Source organism: Hypanus sabinus, chromosome 6 (genome assembly GCF_030144855.1).
Source record: "Hypanus sabinus isolate sHypSab1 chromosome 6, sHypSab1.hap1, whole genome shotgun sequence".
Lineage (NCBI taxonomy): Eukaryota > Metazoa > Chordata > Chondrichthyes > Myliobatiformes > Dasyatidae > Hypanus > Hypanus sabinus.
In genome coordinates this window covers 148123578-148143431 of record NC_082711.1, presented here as the reverse complement: position 1 = coordinate 148143431, position 19854 = coordinate 148123578, and the positions used below count along the sequence as shown (strand labels likewise).

The 19854-nt window shown below is 37.8% G+C and overlaps 1 protein-coding gene across 2 annotated transcripts; it reads left to right on the top strand.

The window, feature by feature from the left end:
• Window positions 1-345: 345 nt before the first annotated feature.
• mrps17 (mitochondrial ribosomal protein S17) lies at window positions 346-18597 on the top strand. 2 transcript variants are annotated; one of them, XM_059973170.1, is made up of 3 exons: window positions 346-1637; window positions 12019-12153; window positions 16802-18597. In XM_059973170.1, exons 2-3 carry the CDS (start codon window positions 12031-12033, stop codon window positions 17105-17107), a joined length of 429 nt encoding a protein of 142 aa, XP_059829153.1. In that variant the 5' UTR covers window positions 346-1637; window positions 12019-12030; the 3' UTR covers window positions 17108-18597. The 2 variants fall into 2 exon arrangements, with proteins under 2 accessions (XP_059829153.1, XP_059829154.1); XM_059973171.1 differs by lacking the exon at window positions 346-1637 and adding an exon at window positions 1700-1855.
• Window positions 18598-19854: the final 1257 nt, after the last annotated feature.

The window sequence follows — 19854 nt, the reverse complement described above, 5'->3', positions numbered from 1 at the left end:
TGATGTATGTGCCAATAAGAAAGAACTGGAGACACAAGAAAATGGAGATGCTGGAATCTGGAGCAACACAGAAAGCACCGGAGGAACTCAGCAGATCAGGCAGCATTTATGGAGAGAAATGGATAATCAATATCAAAGTAAAAGTAAATTTATTTTCAAAGTATGTTTTTGTCACCATATACTATGTTGTGATTCATTTCCTTTCAGATATTTACAAGAAAATACAATAGAATTTATGAAAAACTTTCCATAAACAGAGACTGACAACCTGCAAATGACAAATTATGCAAATTAAAAATGACTAATACAGAAAACATGAATTATAATGTCCTTGAAAATGAGTCTGTAGGTTGTGAAATCAGTTCAGAGTTGAGGTGAGAGGTTATCCACACTGGTGCAAGAGCCTAATGTAGGGTAATAACTGTTCCTGAATCTGATGGTGCGGGATTCAAGGTTCCTTTATCTCCTGCCCGATGGTTGTAGAGAGAAGAGATCATAGCCTGGATGTTGGCGGTCCTTGATGATGGATGCTGCTATCTTGTGGCCTGTGATTAACTGGGCTGTATCCACCATTTTCTGTAGTCTTTTCCATTCCTGGGCATTGGTGTGTCTGACCTCGGCCATGATGCAACCAGTCAGCATACTTTCTGTTGTGCATCTGTAGACGTTTGTCAAGGTTTTAGATATGTCAAATCTACATAGAATTCTAAAAAAGTCTTTGAGATGGCACTTGCATACTGGTCCCAGGACAGATCCTCTGGTATGATAGTGTAAAGGAATTTAAAAAGTTACCGGCCCTCTCCACCTCCGATATCCTGATGAGGACTGGCTCCTGGACCTCCAGCTTCTTCCTCCTGTAGTCAATTATCAGCTATTTGGTATTGCTGACATTGACAGAGAGGTTGCTAGTGTACAGCATTCAACCAGATTTTCAATCTCCCTCCTATATGCCAATTGGTCACCACCTTTGATTCAATAAACACCACTGATGTTTGATCTTCCTCAGTTATTTTGTGTGGGGGGGGAAGGGTATTTGGGGAATGATGATCATGCTGCATTTCTTTTCTTCCTTAGTTTCATGGCTATCTGGAGAAGGAGAATTTCAGAGATGTTTACTTTGATAATAAATGAACCTTTGATGTCGTCAGCAAACTGAAATATGGCACTTAGTCACACAATGTTTCACGTTGAGACCCTATATCCAGACTAATTAGCAAATTATGGACAATATACATATGAACAAGCTTCCACACATGATTAAATCCATAAGTTCAAAGTAACAGCAGAACTAGTTACGTCTTTCTCTCCACGTTTGACAATTGTTTTTCATAAGTCTTATGATGCCATTCATTACAGAACTGTGGTTACGATCTCCAACATATAGATGTCCTGTAATAAAGGATAGTGACAAAGAGGGATGAAAATAGGCCAAACATGTGACGTCACAGGCTGGGTTCCTTCCCGACTCACGGCTGCGCAGTTCGCCAGTGATGGCGGGGATACCTACTGCGCATGCTCCGGTTCCCAAGGTCAGGTCCGGCACCGTATCACGTGTTCTTCGGTACGGAGCGAACTGCATGGGTGGGTTAGCAGAGTGAGGACCGGTTATATAGAGCAACCGAATCGTTGCTCCCCAGGTAGGTTGCACGATATACGATGGTCGCACTTCTGCCGTGCACAACTTCTGGTTCGGGTCGATTGCCGCTGAGTGTGAGGGAAACGAGCTCTGTCGCATGCGTGTGTCCCGCAGAGGCGAGTCCGTCAGCTTGGCGCTTCCCCCGGCAATCCGCGAGTTGTGCTCACGGAGCGTCCCTCTACGGATGCTGCCAATTTGAAGTAAAAGTATTATCTTCAGGTATCTGGACTATTTTTGCGCAAATTCGTTATCTGTGCCCAAGAAGGGAAACTTATTTTGGGGGTCAGTTTTCCAGATTGAAATTCATCACGATGAAGGGTCTCTGCCTGAAACTTCGACTATTCCTCCTTAATGCTGCCTGATCTGCTGAGTTCCTCCAGCATTTTGTGTGTATTGGTATAGATTTACAGCACCTAAGTCGGACATTTATTGTATTTGTCATACTATCAAGACACATTTTTTCATCAATTTTAATATTCAAATCAGTTTCCCATTTTTGTCTCGACTTATGAATTCCTGGTTTAATTGTTTTTGAATCAAATTATACATACGACATAATTTTTTTATTTTTATCTTTTTGAATTAAAGTTTCTATTTCATTAGGTTTTGGCATTAACATTCTTTGACCCAGTTTATCTCTTAAATAGGCCTTTAATTGAAAACAACAGAAAAGACTGTTCGATATTTTATATTTAATTGAGCAAACGACATCAATATACCTCCTTCAAAACAGTCACCTATATTTCTGATCCCTTTTTGAAACCAGTTATATAAAAGTTGATTATCCATTGTAAAAGGAATAAGTCTATTTTGAATTAGGGTTCTCTTTGTAAATAAAGATTTCGTTATCTCATCATCCACATTTACCTTATTCTGTAAATCGATCAAATGTTTTAATATAAGAGATTCTTTCTTTTCCTCTATCCATTTGGATTCCCATTTATATATAAAATCTTCTGGTATATTTTCTCCTATCTTATCTAACTCTATTCTAATCCATGCCAGTTTTTCTTCATCAAAAAAAGATGCAATAAATCTAAGTTGATTTGTTTTATAATAATTAAAATTTGGGAGTTGTAACCCTCCTAGGTCAAATTTACATGTCAATTTTTCCAACGATATTCTTGACATCTTACTTTTCCAAAGAAACTTCCTCACACATTTATTCAATTCTTGAAAAAACTTATGGGGTAGTTGTATTGGTAATGTTTGGAATAAATATTGTAATCTAGGAAATATATTCATTTTTACAGCATTAACTCTACATACTAATGTTATTGGTAACATCATCCATTTATCAAGATCTTGTATTTTTTTCAATAATTAATTGAAATGTCTGACTTAGATTATTACAATACAATGTTTTACATCAATTATATATCACACCACAAAAAATAAATAGATTAAACCCAAATTTATTTGACCAATGTTTCTGATGTAATTTTACACTCTAATAGGTCTTGTTTTAAAATTCAACCTTTTTGGATAAATCTAAGACTTTTACTGGAACAAATTATTGGAATACAACTTCCACATAGCCCAATATTATTTTTATAGGCGATATTGAAGGGATAACACCGAAACCTAAATTGAATAAATATCTGAAAAAATAAATAAAAATTGCATTGGCAGTAGCCAAAAAAGCTATTGCAGTTATTTGGAAATCAGATTCATACTTAACTATGGACCGTTGGAATAATGAAATATATAGCTGCATTCCACTTGAAAAAATTACTTATAATTTAAGAAATGAATATGATATATTTTTGAAAATTTGGCACCCCTATCTACAAAAGATAGGGTTAAATATATAGAAGATAAAATTATTAGTTATTTGGGGGGAAAAAATAAAGATATATACTAAAGTTATTTTGAACTCCATGGAGCATGTGGGGATCCTCTGATATCCAGGCAATCCTTCTTTCTTTCTTCTTTCCTTTTTTCTTTTTTCTTTTTTTTAGACAGGGATGTTAAGGGGGAGGGGGGGCTAATATTAATTTTCATTACTCTATTCTATTCATTTTATGTAATTCTCTTAAAAATTAAATTTAAAAAATACATTAAAAAAAGATTTACAGCACCTGTGGTCTCCTATGCCACCAGATTGATGTTTTAATTTTTTTATTGAGTTGAATAAGAATGAACAGTAAGTTGGAATTGTATTTCTTAATAAGGAATAATAGCTAGAACAACGTAATTGGAAGCAAAAATGGGTTTTGGCCTTTACTCAGCTATTCATCAGAATCAGAAATAGGTTTAATATCACTGGTGTACGTCATGAAATGCGTTCTTTTGCAGCAGTAGTACATTGCCATACATAACTATGAATTACAATAAGAAATATATAATTAAATAATTATGGAGAAAGGATAAAATACTAAAGCAGATGTTGGATGAGGAAGAAGCCCTTACATTAATCCCCATGTTGCATTTTGGCAATAGTCTTCAATATGTATAACATTGTCTTTGTCTGTCTTGTCAAATGTTATGCATGATATGTTTACCCTTTAGATATGGGATGTACTACTACTTAGAAGTCCTACTCAAATTCAATTTTGAGCACCACTTGATTCCCTTAATATCACCACCAGGACTACATATCATCTCAGAAGCTTCTTTCCTGTAGCTATCCAGCTTCTTGACAAAACTCAGAGAGACGTAATATGCACAAAATACTGGAGAAACTCAGCAAGCCAGGCAGCATGTATGGAAAAAAGTATATTTGATGTTTCTGGCCAAGACCCTCCAGCATCTGCTGATTTTTCTCTTGTAGGTGTAATACCCTAACTGTCTGATAATTGTCTTTCCTGCTCTTGTTCTGTTGATAATTGAGTCTGTACATATGTTCGCATTTATTTTTTGATTATTGACATTTGCGCATGTGACCATTCTAATTGTTGATTGCTCATTGCTGTTTGTACTATTCTCCTGTAAATGGTTATTGTGTTGTCTGTTATGGTATTGTGTTTTATGCTTGCCACCAAACCACAATCAATTCTCGTGTTTTCCATACTCACAATAAAGTGATTCTAATTAATAGCCAGAAATCTATTAAACTCTATGTGAAAGAAATGATTAATCATTATAATAGTTTCATTGAAAGATGTAGGAAACTGGAAAGTATTGATAGGTGAATTATGAAGGGGTATTTTCCTCTGGCTAGAGTTTACAGAACTAGGGAACATTGTTTTAGGATGTACACTTAAATGGTGTCTTGAAAATGCAGAACAATAAGTTAAACTATCCAATAAAAATTGTATTTATACAGAACTGTACTAAAGTCTTAGAGACATAAGAAAATTCTATAAAGTGAACATATTTTTAAAAATAATGAAATGAAAAGTTTCTATCAAAAATTTACTATAAAGAGCAGTAAACAGTAAAAGAACTAAATCAAATCATTATTTGATGTAACCACCATTTGCCTTTAAAACTGCATCAATTCTCTTGTGTAGACTATTGTGCAGTTTTGTATGAAAGTTGTCTGGTAGGTTGTTCAAAACATCTTGGAGAAATTGCCTCAGTCTTCTGCAGACTTTGGCTGTCTCACTTGATTCTGTTTTGCTGACGGCCTCGATGATGTTGAGATCCAGGCTCTGTGGAGGCCAAACCATCTATCGCTTAGTCCCTTCTTTTTGGTGGAGTTATTCCTTTATGACCTTGGGGTCATTGTCCTGCTGCAGAATGAAGTTGGGACGGATCAGACGCCTCCCTGATGGTAGTGCTTGACGGATGACAATTCGCTTGTTCGTCTCAGCACTGAAGGAATCATTAATTCTGACCAAATCACCTACCCCATTTGCAGAAAGACAGCCTTAAACCTGCAGGAAGCCTCCGCTGTAATTCACTGTGGCTGCCGACACTCATCCACACTGTGCTCTCCAGCTCTTCTATGGACAAACTGCCTTCTGTTTGAACCAAAATTTTCAAATTTTGAATTGTCAGTCCAGGGCACTTCCTGCTATTGCTTAGCATCCCAGTCCTTGTGTTTTAGTGTGGAGGTGAGTCTCATGGCTTTCTTGGAATAGATTTTTGGCAGCAACTTTTCCATGGAAGCCACTTCTGACAAGACATCTCCAGACTGTAGAGGGGTGTACTTGGGTACCAGTGGTTTCTGTGAGTTCAAGCTGAGAGCAGTGCTGGACTACTTCCAATTTAGAAGAGACATCGGTTTCCATGGCTGCCCACTGCATTTCTGGTCCTCAACCATGCCTGTTTCTTTGTGCTTCTTCAGAAGAGCTTGGATGGCACATATTGAAACTCCTGTTTGCTGCAAAATTTCTGCTTGGGAGAAACCTTGCTGATGCAGGATGACCATCTTGTGTCTTGTTGCTTTGCTCACTCTTTCTATAGTGTGATGATTTTTAGGCTAAACTGTCACATCTGTCACACACTTGTCTTTGAGTTTGGTTATCCTTCACAGAGTTTGATTCCTTCTACACCCATTTCTGTTTCAGTTATTCAGTTTAAATCATTCAACTCATTATGTCCTTGATTATCAGCACTTGTTTGTTATCTTTGTTTAATCATACTCTGGGCTAGATACCTACAAAGTAATCATTTTTCTTTGAAAAGTTGTCTATTACAGTCGGCCTTCCTTATCCACGAGGGATTGGTTTCGGGACCCCTCGCAGATACCAAAAAACGCGGATGCTCAAGTCCCTTATTCAACCTGTCTCAATGCGGTGGACCTTAGGACCCAGTGGAACCCCAGACCTTATTTAATGTGTCTCAGTACGGTGGACATTAGGACCCGGCAGCCAAGCTCTGAATCCACAGTGTTTCAGTTCACAAAAATGATCATGATTGAAAATATAGTGGAAATAATAAAGCGATCGGAAAGAGGTGAAACGCCATCGGTCATTGCAAAAGTGTTAGACTACGTTGGTCAACAATCGGAACAATTTTAAAGGATAAAGTGAGAAAGGCCCTGCCCCGATGAAAGCTACAATTATTACTAAGCAACACAGTGGTTTAATTATTAGGTTTTGGGGTTTCGAGTTTTTGATCTTCCACATCAACCTGGCACGAATGGAGAGCGCACTTAATAGCGGTCTATCACTGGATTGAACTCGGGAACTTTCGTTCCCAAGCCTGGCGCTGAAACATATGTTCTTAAGTGTTTTATATGCATAGAAAGGTAAAATATGTACTATATACTAAGACAAACATTTGAATAACTGACACTAAATAATCCTGGATGTATCTGTTCCGACTTACAGAGGATTTTTTTCTATCCTGATCCACGATAACCCACGCACATCCTCCCGTATACTTTAAATCATCTCTAGATTACGTATAATACCTGATACAATGTAAATGCTATTTAAAATGGTTGTTGCACTGCATTATTTAGGGAATAATGACAAGAAAAAAAGTCTGTACGTGCTCAAACAACAAGTGCTGGAAGAGCACTTCCCGGTTTTCACAGTTGGTTGAATTTGCGGATAAGGAGGGCCGACTGTACTTAATATTACTTCATTTAACAAAATGCAAAAGCTTCTCTAACATTTAATTTTTTGGAAAATGAATGGAGTCTAAAGTTTGCTCTTTTCTACTGGCATGTAAATGCAGAAGACAAAGTAAGCATCTAAAACAAAATTTGTATAAAAAATCTAGGTTGCACAAGACTTTCACTGTACTGTAATTAGGGAAAAAATGACCACTTATGCTGTTGAGTTAAGCCTGTATATACAACTATGAAGGCCTAACAAGAAATCAATATTAATAAGCAGAATAGTTCAGCCTGTGCTTCAATATCGCAAGCTTGTGCCAATCCTAAAAGAAAAAATGTCATTAGTCAAGGTCTCATTGTTGTATCCTTGGTACCGATAGCTTCCTTTATAACTCTTTCAGAAATATATTGAATACACTTACTGTCAAGGCAAGTTTTCAAACGCAAGGCAGTTCAAAGTGCTTTACAATAAACAATATAAAAGTCAAATGTCAAACTTCAGACAATATAAAGAGAATAAAATCACATATAAAAACAAATAAAGGTTACAGTGCAGGAGATTCTAATTTAAAGCTACAGTGAAAATAGAAGTTTTAACCTTTGATTTAAAAGAGCTTAAAGTTGGGGCAAACTTCAGATCATCTGGAAGGTCATTTCAGATATGTGGAGCATAGTAACTAAAAGCTGCTTCACTATGTTTAGTTTTGACCCTGGGGACGGTGAGCAGATCCACCCCAGATGACCTGCGAGCTCTTAATGCAGCTAGAGGTCAGAGAAAAATTTTGGCCCTAGACCAGGGGTCAGCAACCTTTACCACTGAAAGAGCCACTTGGACCCGTTTCCCACAGAAAAGAAAACACTGGGAGCTGCAAAACCCGTTTGACATTTAAAATGAAATAACACTGCATACAACGTTTTTTTTGCCTTTATGCTATGTATAAACAAACTATAATGTGTTGCATTTATGAAATTGATGAACTCCTGCAGAGAAAACGAAATTACATTTCTGCATGCAACAAAAACATTTTGAACTCCGAAAAAAAGACGTTGGGTTGAAAGTTACTTTTAAGTAAAATACTCAATGTCTATTTGAGTCCTTCTTGTATTTATGAAAAACGCCGAACTTAAATTTTCCGCCAGCAGCAAACCAAAAATAACATCAGCCAGCTGTCAGCCTGAAAAATAAAAGGACTATTTCACTGAACAATGAAAAAATATGAATATACATAAAATAATAGGCAATTAAAATATTTATCATACTTGGTTAATGGGATTTCTGCTCCTGGACCTCAGCGCACAGCGCCTGCACATCAGGGCTGTATGACGTCACCTTCATCTTTACACAGGATCGCAAGCTGTCATCTGTGAGGCGTGCGCGATGTTTGTTTTTAATAAAGTTCATGTTGGAGAACACCTGCTCACATACATATGTGGATCCAAAGATCGACAGGACTCCAAGCGCATACTTTTTCATGTTTACATAAATGTCGGGCACAGCATTCCATGTTTCAAACACAAGTTGGTCCGGATTTGGAAGGTTTTCAATATCACTCCATTTGTGATTCTGAGCAAGAACGGCCTTCTGCCGGGCAACATCTTCAAGGTCTGCTGTCAAGCGTCTAAACTTGGACACCCATATGTCTTTGTCGGCTATGTCGGCCAGTTCCATCTCAAGATCAGGTTGACTCACACCTGCCAATGCAGTCGTATTCAGTAGGGAAGGATCGATGCTTAAGGGAGTGACCGGGAAGGATAATGTGTTTTTTTCCTCTCTGAACTCACAGAAGCGTTTCCCAAAACATGTTTGCATTGCGATGATTGCAGAATGTAAATACTCCGAAATTATCATGTCGTGACCTTGTTTGAACTCTCTCAAATTGGGGAAGTGAGACAAAGTGCCTTTCTGTAAATCTCTGGCAAGCACTGTCAACTTGCGCTCGAATGCCAAGACATCCTCCAACATGTGCAGGGCTGTGCGTCCTTTCCCCTGAAGAGCTGTGTTCAGCGTGTTCAGGTGCGCTGTCATGTCTACCATGAAGTGTAGCTTTTCCAGCCACTCTGGCTGTTCCAGCTCAGGAAAGTTGAGCCCTTTGCTGCCCAGGAAAGTTTTCACTTCTTCCAGACACGCGACAAAGCGTTTCAGCACCTCCCCTTTGGACAGCCACCGGAGATCAGCAGGAGATCAGAATATGCGCTTTCCATCTCGTCCAGTAACAAACGGAATTGACGGTGATTTAAACTTTTTGCCATTATTTTATTGACAATCTGAATGACAACATCCATTACTTCTGTGCATTCCGGAGGAAATGTTTGAGCGCACAGTGCCTCTTGGTGCAAGATGCAGTGAAAAGTCAGCAGCTTTCTGTCCAGCGACTTCTGCAGTAAAGCCACAAATCCCTTGTGCGTTCCCGTCATATTCGGAGCCCCATCAGTAGCTACTGACACCAGATGGGTGGTCTTTATTCCTTTGGCTCTTAAACAATTCAAGACAGCCTCACAGATGTCCTCCCCCCGTGTTTGGTCTTTTAGAGGTATCAACTCAATCAGTTCTTCCTGTGGCCCGGCAGAGTTTACATACCGGCAGAACAACGCTATTTGTTCAATATCGCCTTTGTCTTTAGACTCGTCACAGGCAATCGAGTAGGCCACAGCTGAATTGATGTCTTTAATTTGCTGTCTTGTGATGTCTTCTGCCATTTTTATGGTTCTGTCTTTGACAGTCTTTGCAGAGAGGGGCATATCCCTGATTTTCTGCACAATTTCACTCTTGTTTTTAAAGTCCGTGAATAGATGTTCTGAAATCTTAATGAAAGATTCTTTTATATATTCACCATCTGTAAACTGCTTCCCGTGCCTGACTATTTCCTGAGCGGCAATATAACTGGCGTATGTCGTTGATTTTCCTGACTTCATCCATTTCTGGAAATGATTTTTGCTCAGATCAACCTTCCGCATCAGTTCCGAAACGGCTTTTTTTCTCTCATCTCCATCCGGATATTTTTGAGCAAAGGCTGCGTGTTTACTCTGGAAATGCCTTGCGACATTTGACTTTTTGTTGTTTGCTAGTTTCTCATTGCATATTAAGCATACCGGTAAACCAGTCTCGTCAACAGTGAAAGCAAATGAATCTGTCCACGTATCATTAAACGTTCTGTTTTCTTCAGTCACTTTTCTTTTTTTAGAATTCTCCATAGTTGGCTTACCTTGGATCGAAAAATTAAAGAAATCGCGCACTGGCGGGTGTCAGGTATTGGCAGTGGTGACGTATATTAATAGCGATAAAAACACGTTGCAGCGGTGTGTTCAGGCAGTCAGTAAACTGCAGTCGAATAACTTTATTCGAACTAAACAGCCTTGCTTCTAAGCCTCCCTCAACCCAGCCCCCATGGACGCAGATGCTGCAAAAGACACGTACTCACAAACCCCCGTAGGCAATCTCCCTTAGCCGGAATGCTGGCTAATTGAGAGCCGTTTCGGATGTGTCAGAAAATGTGTCGCCACACTTACATTGTACAAGATCACCATAATCTTCAAATTTAGAATTACATTTCAAAAGCTAACAAACTAACATAAAATACATTTTAATTAAATACTGACCAATTATTTCCCAAAGCCACAGGGAGCCGCAGCACAGAGGTGAAAGAGCCACAAATGGCTCGGGAGCCGCAGGTTGCCGACCCCCGCCCTAGACCATTCAGTGCTTTATAAACCTACAGTAATATTTTTAAGTCAATCCTCTGATGAACAGGAAGCCAATGTGGTGATCTGAGAACTGCAGTGATGTTCTCTATTTTCTTCATCTTAATACTCTAGCATCAACATTCTGAATGAGCTGCAGCTGTGAGGTTTTTTTACAGTAGGTGCTGTAGTCATTACAGTAGTCAACCCTAGTAAAAATCAATGCATGGATGAGATCTTGCTGAGACATAAACCCTTTAACTCTCTCTATATTTTGAAGATGATAGTAGGCTGACTTTGTATTTGTCTTAATGTGGCTGTTAAAATTTAAGTTGGAGTCCATCACAACACCATGGTTTCTGGCTTGGTTTGTGGACCGTAATGACACAGATTCTAAGTGAGCACTGACTTTATATTGTTCATGTTTGGCACTAAAAACAAATTTCAATTTTCTCTTTGTTTAACTGAAGGCAATTTTGGCACATCCAAATCAGTTTGTTTCACTAAGTATCCTTCGTCTGCATGTATGATGGTAATTGACAAGTCTGATATTGAAAGGCAGTTGTGTTCTCCTGATACTGTGTATAAAATGGGCTGGAGTGAATTGTGGAATTAACTCTATAACTCTATACATAAACTCTATAAATACATATTCAAAAATTTTCCATGTATTCCATGGACCAAATGCAAATCTTTATCATTGGGAAGAAAGTGCTATTTAATTTGGACAGTGGCCACAGACATCCTAAGGATTAGGCGTATCTCAATCTAAACTCTTAAGTCAGAAGATGATAGTTTCAAGATGCATCCATTATTTAAACACCAAACCAGTCCTTCCAGTGGAGGACACATACAATATTACGTACCTAGAGGTGCTCTGCAAAGACAAACTGGTTTCCCTTGGAGGACCATGTAATAATATCTAGAAGGATTTTACCTCACTTTTTGTGGATGGTATATTTAAAGTGTTGATCTAAATTTGAAAATGCGATAGACATTATTATTGAATACTTACTATTGTTGAACACTTTTATCCTTCATTTTTTTTTAACTGGCTTGAAAAATTGATGTAAGGATGATCAATTGATTATTATTTGTTATTGTGGAAACTTACATGCAGTTTGGTTATTTAGTTTAGGTGGTTTGCTTTTAAAAGGCCTGATATTAAATTTGCACTGTAAATGTAAGTTATAGACAAATATTTTGGAGTTATTTTGTTTGTTACTTATTCTCAATTACATTAATACAGGTTATTAACAAAATGTCAACCAGAACAGCCTCTGTCCATGCCAAATGGATTATAGGAAAAGTGATTGGAACAAAAATGCAGAAGACTGCTAAAGTCAGAGTAACTAGGCTTGTCCTGAATCCATATCTGTTAAAGGTAACGTATTTGCTTTGAGATGTGTCAAACTGTTTTGTAGGTTAAGCACAAAAAAATGATCATTTATCCAATTTGAAAACAAATTATTTTTGAACACAATCTTTTGTTCACATTAATAAGTTCTGTTAAAAAGCAGAGAACAGCATGGTTTTGGGTTTGATTATTCCCAATTTATTTCTAACATTTCCTATCATTTTTTAAAAACTGCATGACCTTTGACAGTTTTAATCAGAACCTCTGTTCCTTTTGAAGATGTGATATACAGGAATAACTCTACACTTGACTAAATTCTATATTTCCTTAATATAAGAAATTATTCTCACTTCTTTGAATGACAGAAATTGTTTTAATTGTAGAAAAGTTGTGCTTTTAAAAATCAAATTATTCTGCATATTCTCAGTTTTAATTTTGTTTGTATGTCTTCAATCAATTTTCACGTGATAGAGCATGTACAGTCATTTTGGGAAAAGTCATAAATTAAAGTACAGTTGCAAGAAAAAGCTTGTGAACCCTTAGAAATTATCTGGTTTTCTACATTAGTTATCCTAAAATGTGGTATGGTCTTCATGTAAGCCACAATAACAAGCAAAATCTGCCTGAACTAATAATATACAAACAATTGCACTTTTCATGTCTTTATTGAACACATTGTTTAATCACTGTCCAGGCTGGAAAAGTATGTGTACCCTTGTATTTAATAACTGGTAGAATCTCCTTTAGCAGCAATAACCTCTACCACATGTTTCCTATAGCTGCTGATCAGACTTGCACAATGATGAGGAGGAATTTTAGACCATTCCTCCATATAAAACTGTTTCAGTTTGTCAGTATTTCTGGGATACTTCGGTTCATGCCACAGCATCTCAATTGGGTTAAGGTCGGGACTGTGACTTGGCCATACCAAAACACAAATTTTCTTCTTAAACCATTCTGTCGTTGATTTACTCTTGTGTTTTGGATCATCCGCTTGTTGCATCATCCAACTCATATTAAGCATCAGGTGACAGACTGCAACCCTGACATTCTCCTGTAAAATGTCTTGATACAATTTGGAATTCATTGTTCTCTCAACAATTGCAAGCTTCCCAAGCCCTGAGGCAGCAAAGTAGCCCCAAAGCATGATGCTCCTTCCACCATGCTTCACAGTTGGGATGAGGTGTTGGTGTTGAGGTGCGGTGCCCTTTTTCCTTCAAGCATAGCAGTGTATATTTCTGCAAAAAAAAGTTCACCTTTTGTCTCATCTATCCACAGAATATTGTCCCAGAAGTGTTGTGGAACATCCAGGTAGTTTTATGCAAACTTGAGACGTGTAGCAATGTTTCTTTTTGGAGAGCAGTGGTTTCCTCCATGGTACCCTTCCATGAACACCATTCTTGTGCAGTATTTTTCTTATAGTGGAATCATGAACAGAGACTTCAGAAGGTTCTGCATATTTCTGCAGGTCTTACGCTGTTATCCTTGGGTTTCTTTTCACCTTCTTCAGCATTGCATGTTGTGCTCTTGGTGTGATCTTTCAGGACATCTACTAGGGAGAGTAGCAACAGTACTAAATTTCCTCCATTTGTAGACAATTTCTCTTACTGTGGACGGATGAACACTCAGGTCTTTAGGAATGTTTTTTTAGCCTTTTCCAGCTTCCTGCATCTCTGCAATTTTGTTGGACTAGTATTGTGACTCAGCTTGTTGAAGATCAAACAACATTTAATGAGTAATTGCAAAGGGTTCACAAACTTTTTCTTGCAACTGTACATCATTTTTCACATCAGAATCTTTTCTGACCATTAGCTGTCAACGAGGTAAATGCTGATATCAGTTATATACTGAGAATTGATTGTTGCTTTCATGAGGAATTCAGCTTGAAATCTTAACCTATTTCTCTTTTCACAGATGCAGCTTGACCTGCTGAATATTTCCCAGTACTTTTTGTTTTAGATTACCAGCAGTTATAATTTTTTTAATTTTAATTTGTTGTGATAACCCAGTTGAGTTACTAATGATCTTTAAGGAGGAATAAAAATATATAACTATTCCCATATCGTCTGATTGGCGCGGAACCCTGTATCCTAAACTTTCACCAACTCTATCAGGAGTACTGTGGCTGAAGAGCATACCACCCACAAAATGCAGCAGTATGCTGAGGTTTCTGTGAGAGAAATTGCCAAGATCACAACTATCTTGAATGGCGAGGATAGGTGCATAGAAACCTGCTGATTCCACTCTTAAGTTCATACATTACTAATTTAAATTATATAATTGGTTTGTACAACTCGTTGGAATTCCTTGTCCACGAGCACCATCAGAGTGGCTTTGCCTTGTGACTGCAGTGTCAAAAAGGCAATTTATTTCTACGTTCGAGGAGAATTGTGAGTGCTGATGAAACGTTGGCTTTGCTAGCTATGTCCACATCCTGTAACTGAGTAGATTAAAAAAGAAAGTTTAGTTCATAACTTTCCACTGTTCCACTCTGGAGATACTGCTTTGTTTGTAATTATTTTTCAATTGTCTCTTAATATATGTACCTATCAGCAGAAAAATTCGCTGAAGAAGTAGAAGCCAAGCAATGTTCCCTCTAAATATTTTTACAGCTACCATCGTCCATTGCTCTGAGCAGGAAGTTTTTATACAGCCTGAAAAATGCGCAACACTTTAAAATTTTTTTGTAATATCCAGAATATTATGCATAATAAATATTTAGAATTAAAATTGAAAGTCACATACTTTAATGTTTTAATTAATGAAATTTACAGAATTTTCACATCAAACAAACACAAACTACAAATCTCAACACAAGTAAACAATATCAGGCAGTTAAAACATCTAACAGGGACAATGGCAAAAATAAAATGTTATAACTAGATGAGGTTGGCAGACAGCAGGCTGGCGGTTTTAACACTGAACTACTGATTTCCATCTGTGTTTTGTTACAATTTGTTACAGTGTTGCAACTTGAAATACTGACAATGAATATGTTGAAGCTGTAAAATGTTTCAAAGTAAAGATCGTGGTATGATTCAGAAAACTTATGGATTCTATTCATTAACATTAATGACAGGGTATTTCAGAAGTATAAGTAGATTTTTAAATTGGCATAATTTCAAAATTATATTAACATTATATAAAGAAAATTCCAGCTGCGTGGCAACAAAGGCTTTGTGCGTGGGAGCATTTCAGTTACTGCTCAGCATGCACCCATGTAGCTTAGGGAACAGCGACGTCGAGTAATAAAAGAATAATCTTTTTACCTCTGCAGCATACCTATCTAAACACTGTATTCCTTAATTTCTAAAAGTCTTTCAATTGCTGCATCAATAATTATCTTCGGTAGATAATTTCACATTGCTAGATAACCAACCCTTTATCTTCAGTTCATGCCCTTGGTTCTAGATATTCCAGCCCAGTAAATCCTTGTATTTGTTCTGTCAAACCCAGTAAGAATTGTGTATGCATGAATGAGATCATTTTACATTACTGTGGGTAGAATATAGGACCAGACTGTTTAGTTTCTCCTCACTGGATGATTTGTCCATCCCAGGAATCAATCAGGTATATCTTTGGTAAAGCAGGGTGACTAGACATATTCACCATCTAGATGGTGTCTCATCAATGCTTGATATAAATGCAGTAAGATATTTTAATTTGTGTACTCAATTCCTCATGCAATAAGGGTACTTGATTTTTCTAGTTATTTGCTGTTCCTGCATGGTAACTTACTGTGCTTTATGTTTTGTATACCCTGGTCCAGGGGTCGGCAACCATTACCACTGAAAGAGCCATATGGACTCATTTCCCACAGAAAAGAGAACACTGGGAGCCACAAAACCCGTTTGACATTTAAAATGGATTTTACAACGGATTTTTTTTGCCTTTATGCTATGTATAAACAAACTATAATGTGTTGCATTTATGAAATTGATTAACTCCTGCAGAGAAAACGAAATTACATTTCTGCATGCAACAAAAACATTTTGAACTCTGGAAAAAAGACGTTGGGTTGAAGGTTACTCCATAGTTAGCCTACCTTCGATCGAAAAATTAAAAGAAATCGCGCACTGGCGGGTGTCAGGGATTGGCAGTGGTGACGTATATTAATAGCGATAAAAAACATGTTGTGGTGGTGTGCTACACGCAGCGCTAAAATAGCGATACTGCAGTCAAAGATAACTTTATTCGAACTAAACAGCCTTGCTTTAAAGCCCTCAACTCGCCCCCCGTGGGTGCGGATGCTCCAAAAGACACGTACTCACAAACCCCCGTAGGCATCTCCCTTAGCCGGAACGGTGGCTAATTGTGAGCCGGTTCAGATGTGCCAGGAAATGGGGTCGCCACAACGTTTTATTTAGATTGTACAAGATCACCATAATCTTCAAATTTCGAATTACATTTCAAAAACTAACAAACCACGGGGAGCCGCAGCACAGAGATGAAAGAGGCGCATGCGGCTCCGAGGGTTGCCGACCCCTGCCCTGGTCCCTTCTTAATCTTTTACCTTTATTCTACATTGTAAAAATCCAGGTTAGGCTATTTGTTCTTAGTCAGGAATGATGTTAAAGTACAGCAAAACTTTCTTTTCATAAAATGCTGATGAATACAGGCTAGATGTGCTTTTTTAACAATTTTTTATTTCAAATTTGTATTCATTTTTCCACAGTTTTATAATAAGAGGAAGACCTATTTTGCTCATGATCCAAAAGAACAATGTACTGTGGGTGATATTGTGCTTCTGAAGGCTTTATCTGAACGAAGAACCAAAAATGTAAAACATGAACTGGCTGAAATTGTTTTCAAAGTTGGGAATATTATTGATCCTATAACAAAGAAACACTGCAGTGGGAGCAGAATAATTGAGCCCCTCACAGACTTTGATTCAGATGTCAGATCTCTGAAGGACCAGTTAGAGAATTTAGAGATCAATACTACGCAGAGTAATTCTGAACAGAAAACCTCAATAAACTGAGCTGAATAAATGTTGGCAAATATGAATGTCTTTACCATAAAAATGTATTGATGTTTCTAGCATTTTGAATAAATCATACAATATAGATTTAAAGATGTAATAATATTTCTTGTATCTTGTATTATTTCTTTCCCATGTTTTTAGTAATATCAGAATAAAATGAAAGGAAGCAGTTATTGCATGTAATGCTCAACATCGGAAGTGTGCATTTCTTTGTATACTTTTACATTTAAACTATGTAATGAGAGGTGACACAGTGTTGCCTGTGTGAAGTTTGTATATTCTATCATGACTACAAAGATGTGGGTTGGCAGATTAATTGGTGGCTGTAGTGTAGGATGAAAGTTAAAATGAAGAAATTTGGCCTCTCCCCTAAAACCCTCACTAATTTTTATAGTTGCACTGTAGAAAGCATTCTTCTAGGGTGCATCACAACCTGGTATGGAAGTTGTCTTGTCCAAGACCGGAAGAAGCTGCAGAAGATCGTGAAATAGCCCAGCACATCACACAAACCAATCTTCCATCCTTGGACTCACTTTACACTGCCTGCTGTCGGAGCAGTGCTGCCAGGATAATCAAGGACACGACCCACCCACCCAACACACTTTTTGTCCCTCTTCCCTCCAGGAGAAGTTTCAGGAGCTTGAAGATTCGTATGGCCAGATTTGGGAACAGCTTCTTTCCAACTGTGATAGGACTGCTGAACGGATCCTGACCCAGATCTGGGCCATACTTTCCTAACATCCGAACCTGACTTGCACTACCTTACTTCCCCTTATATATTTTCTAATTATGATTTATAATTTAAATTTTTATTATATTTACTTTGATTTGTACTTAAGAGAGCACGAAGCGCAGTATCAAATATCGCTGTGATGATTGTACGCTCTAGTATCAATTGTTTGGTGACAAAGTAAAGTAAAATGTGGGGAGCGTAGTGAGAATAAAATAGTATTAGTGTAGGATTAATGTAAATGCGTACTTATTACAGCATGGAGTCATTCAGCCAAAGATCCCATTTCTCTTATTAGGACTTGGGAAATGCGATAGGCACTTTTAAAAAGTGCTGGTGGAATTCCTATGAAGTCTCACAGTCTGTCAGGATAAACTGTTATATGGTAAAACTTGTTGAATGCACCTATTCCATTTGTATTTCTTTTCTCCCACAGATGTTGCTTGACTGACAGAGTTCTTCCAGCAGATTGTTACTCTATTTGTAAAAAAAACACATTGATATAATCCAGCTGATGGATGGCTGACAAAGTTACAAAAAACTTGTTAGTTGAATTTGTAGATTTGTCTTGAGTCCAAAAGACTGCAATATGCCCAGCAAGAAGATGAATTTATCGTCATAAGTGTGTGTATGCCTTGTTGGTGCTAGTAGTGACAGTTGTTGGCTATCCACAGCACATTCCCAGGCTACTGGTTGTTGATGCAAAACTACATATTTCATTGCATGTTACAATGTACGCGTGATAAATAAAGCTAATCTGTCTATGCAAAGAGTACTATATTTGCAATATTAGTGGGTTCAATGCCCAGTAATTAAAGGGTTAGAAATTGAGTAGATAACATTATTCATCAAGCATTTTTTTAAAAATATGGCAAATACATAATACCAGGTGGCTGGAAGTAAATGTGAGCAGTACTTCAGACTACATTTAGGCATCTGACAACCACTTGTATTTTGATCTTTGACATAAGCTCAGTGGCCACTTTATTAGGTACAGGAGTGGCACCCAGTGTGGTTGTGCATTCAAACCAAAAGACATAGGAGCAGAATTAGGATATTTGGCCCAATGAGTGCTCTGCCATTCCATCATGGCTGATTTATTATCCCTCTCAACCCCATTCTCTTGCCATCTTCCCATAATCTTTGATGCCCTGACTAATCATGAATCTTTCAACTTCCACTTTAAATATACTCAATGACTTGGCCTCTACAGCCGTCCTTGCAATAAATTCCATATATTTACCCATACTGGCAAAAGAAATTCCTTCTGATCTTAAACTTTCAGTAGGTTTCAATGAGATCCCCCTCGTTCTAAACTCCAGCAAATACAACCTTGAGCCATCAAACACTCGTGGTACCCCTTTCATTCCTGGAATCATTTTTGTGAACCTCGTCTGGGCACATCTTTTCTTAGATAAGGGGCCCAAAACTGCTCACAATACTCAAGTGCAGTCTGATCAATGTCTTAAAAAACCTCACTATAACATCTTTGCTCTTATATTCTAGGTCTCTCAGCGAATGCCGCCATTGCATTTGCCTTTCTCACCACCAACTCAGCCTCAAAGTTAATCTTTAGGGAATCCTGCACAAAGACTCCAAGTCCCTTTGTACCTCTGATTTTTGAACTTTCTCCTCATTTAGAAACTAGTCAATACCTTTATTCCTTCTTCTAAAGTGCACGACCAAACATTTCCCTACACTACAACCCAAGCAAGATGGATATTGGAAACCCTGGACAATGTAGCTACCTGGAATAGGATGACCTTTAAGGCCAGGAAGTCCAGATGCATGGTTATCAAAAAGGGCAAGTTTACTAGCAAGTTCAGTCTTCAAGTACAGGGAGAAGTCATTCCATCCATAAAGGACAATCCAGTAAAGTGTCCTGGAAAATGGTTTAATGCAGCAATGATGGACAGTGCCAACATCACCAACACGGAAGCAAACTGAAGAGTGGATGAAGAAAGTCGACAAAACCAGATGCCATGGTAAATTTGAGACATGGCTGTACCAACAT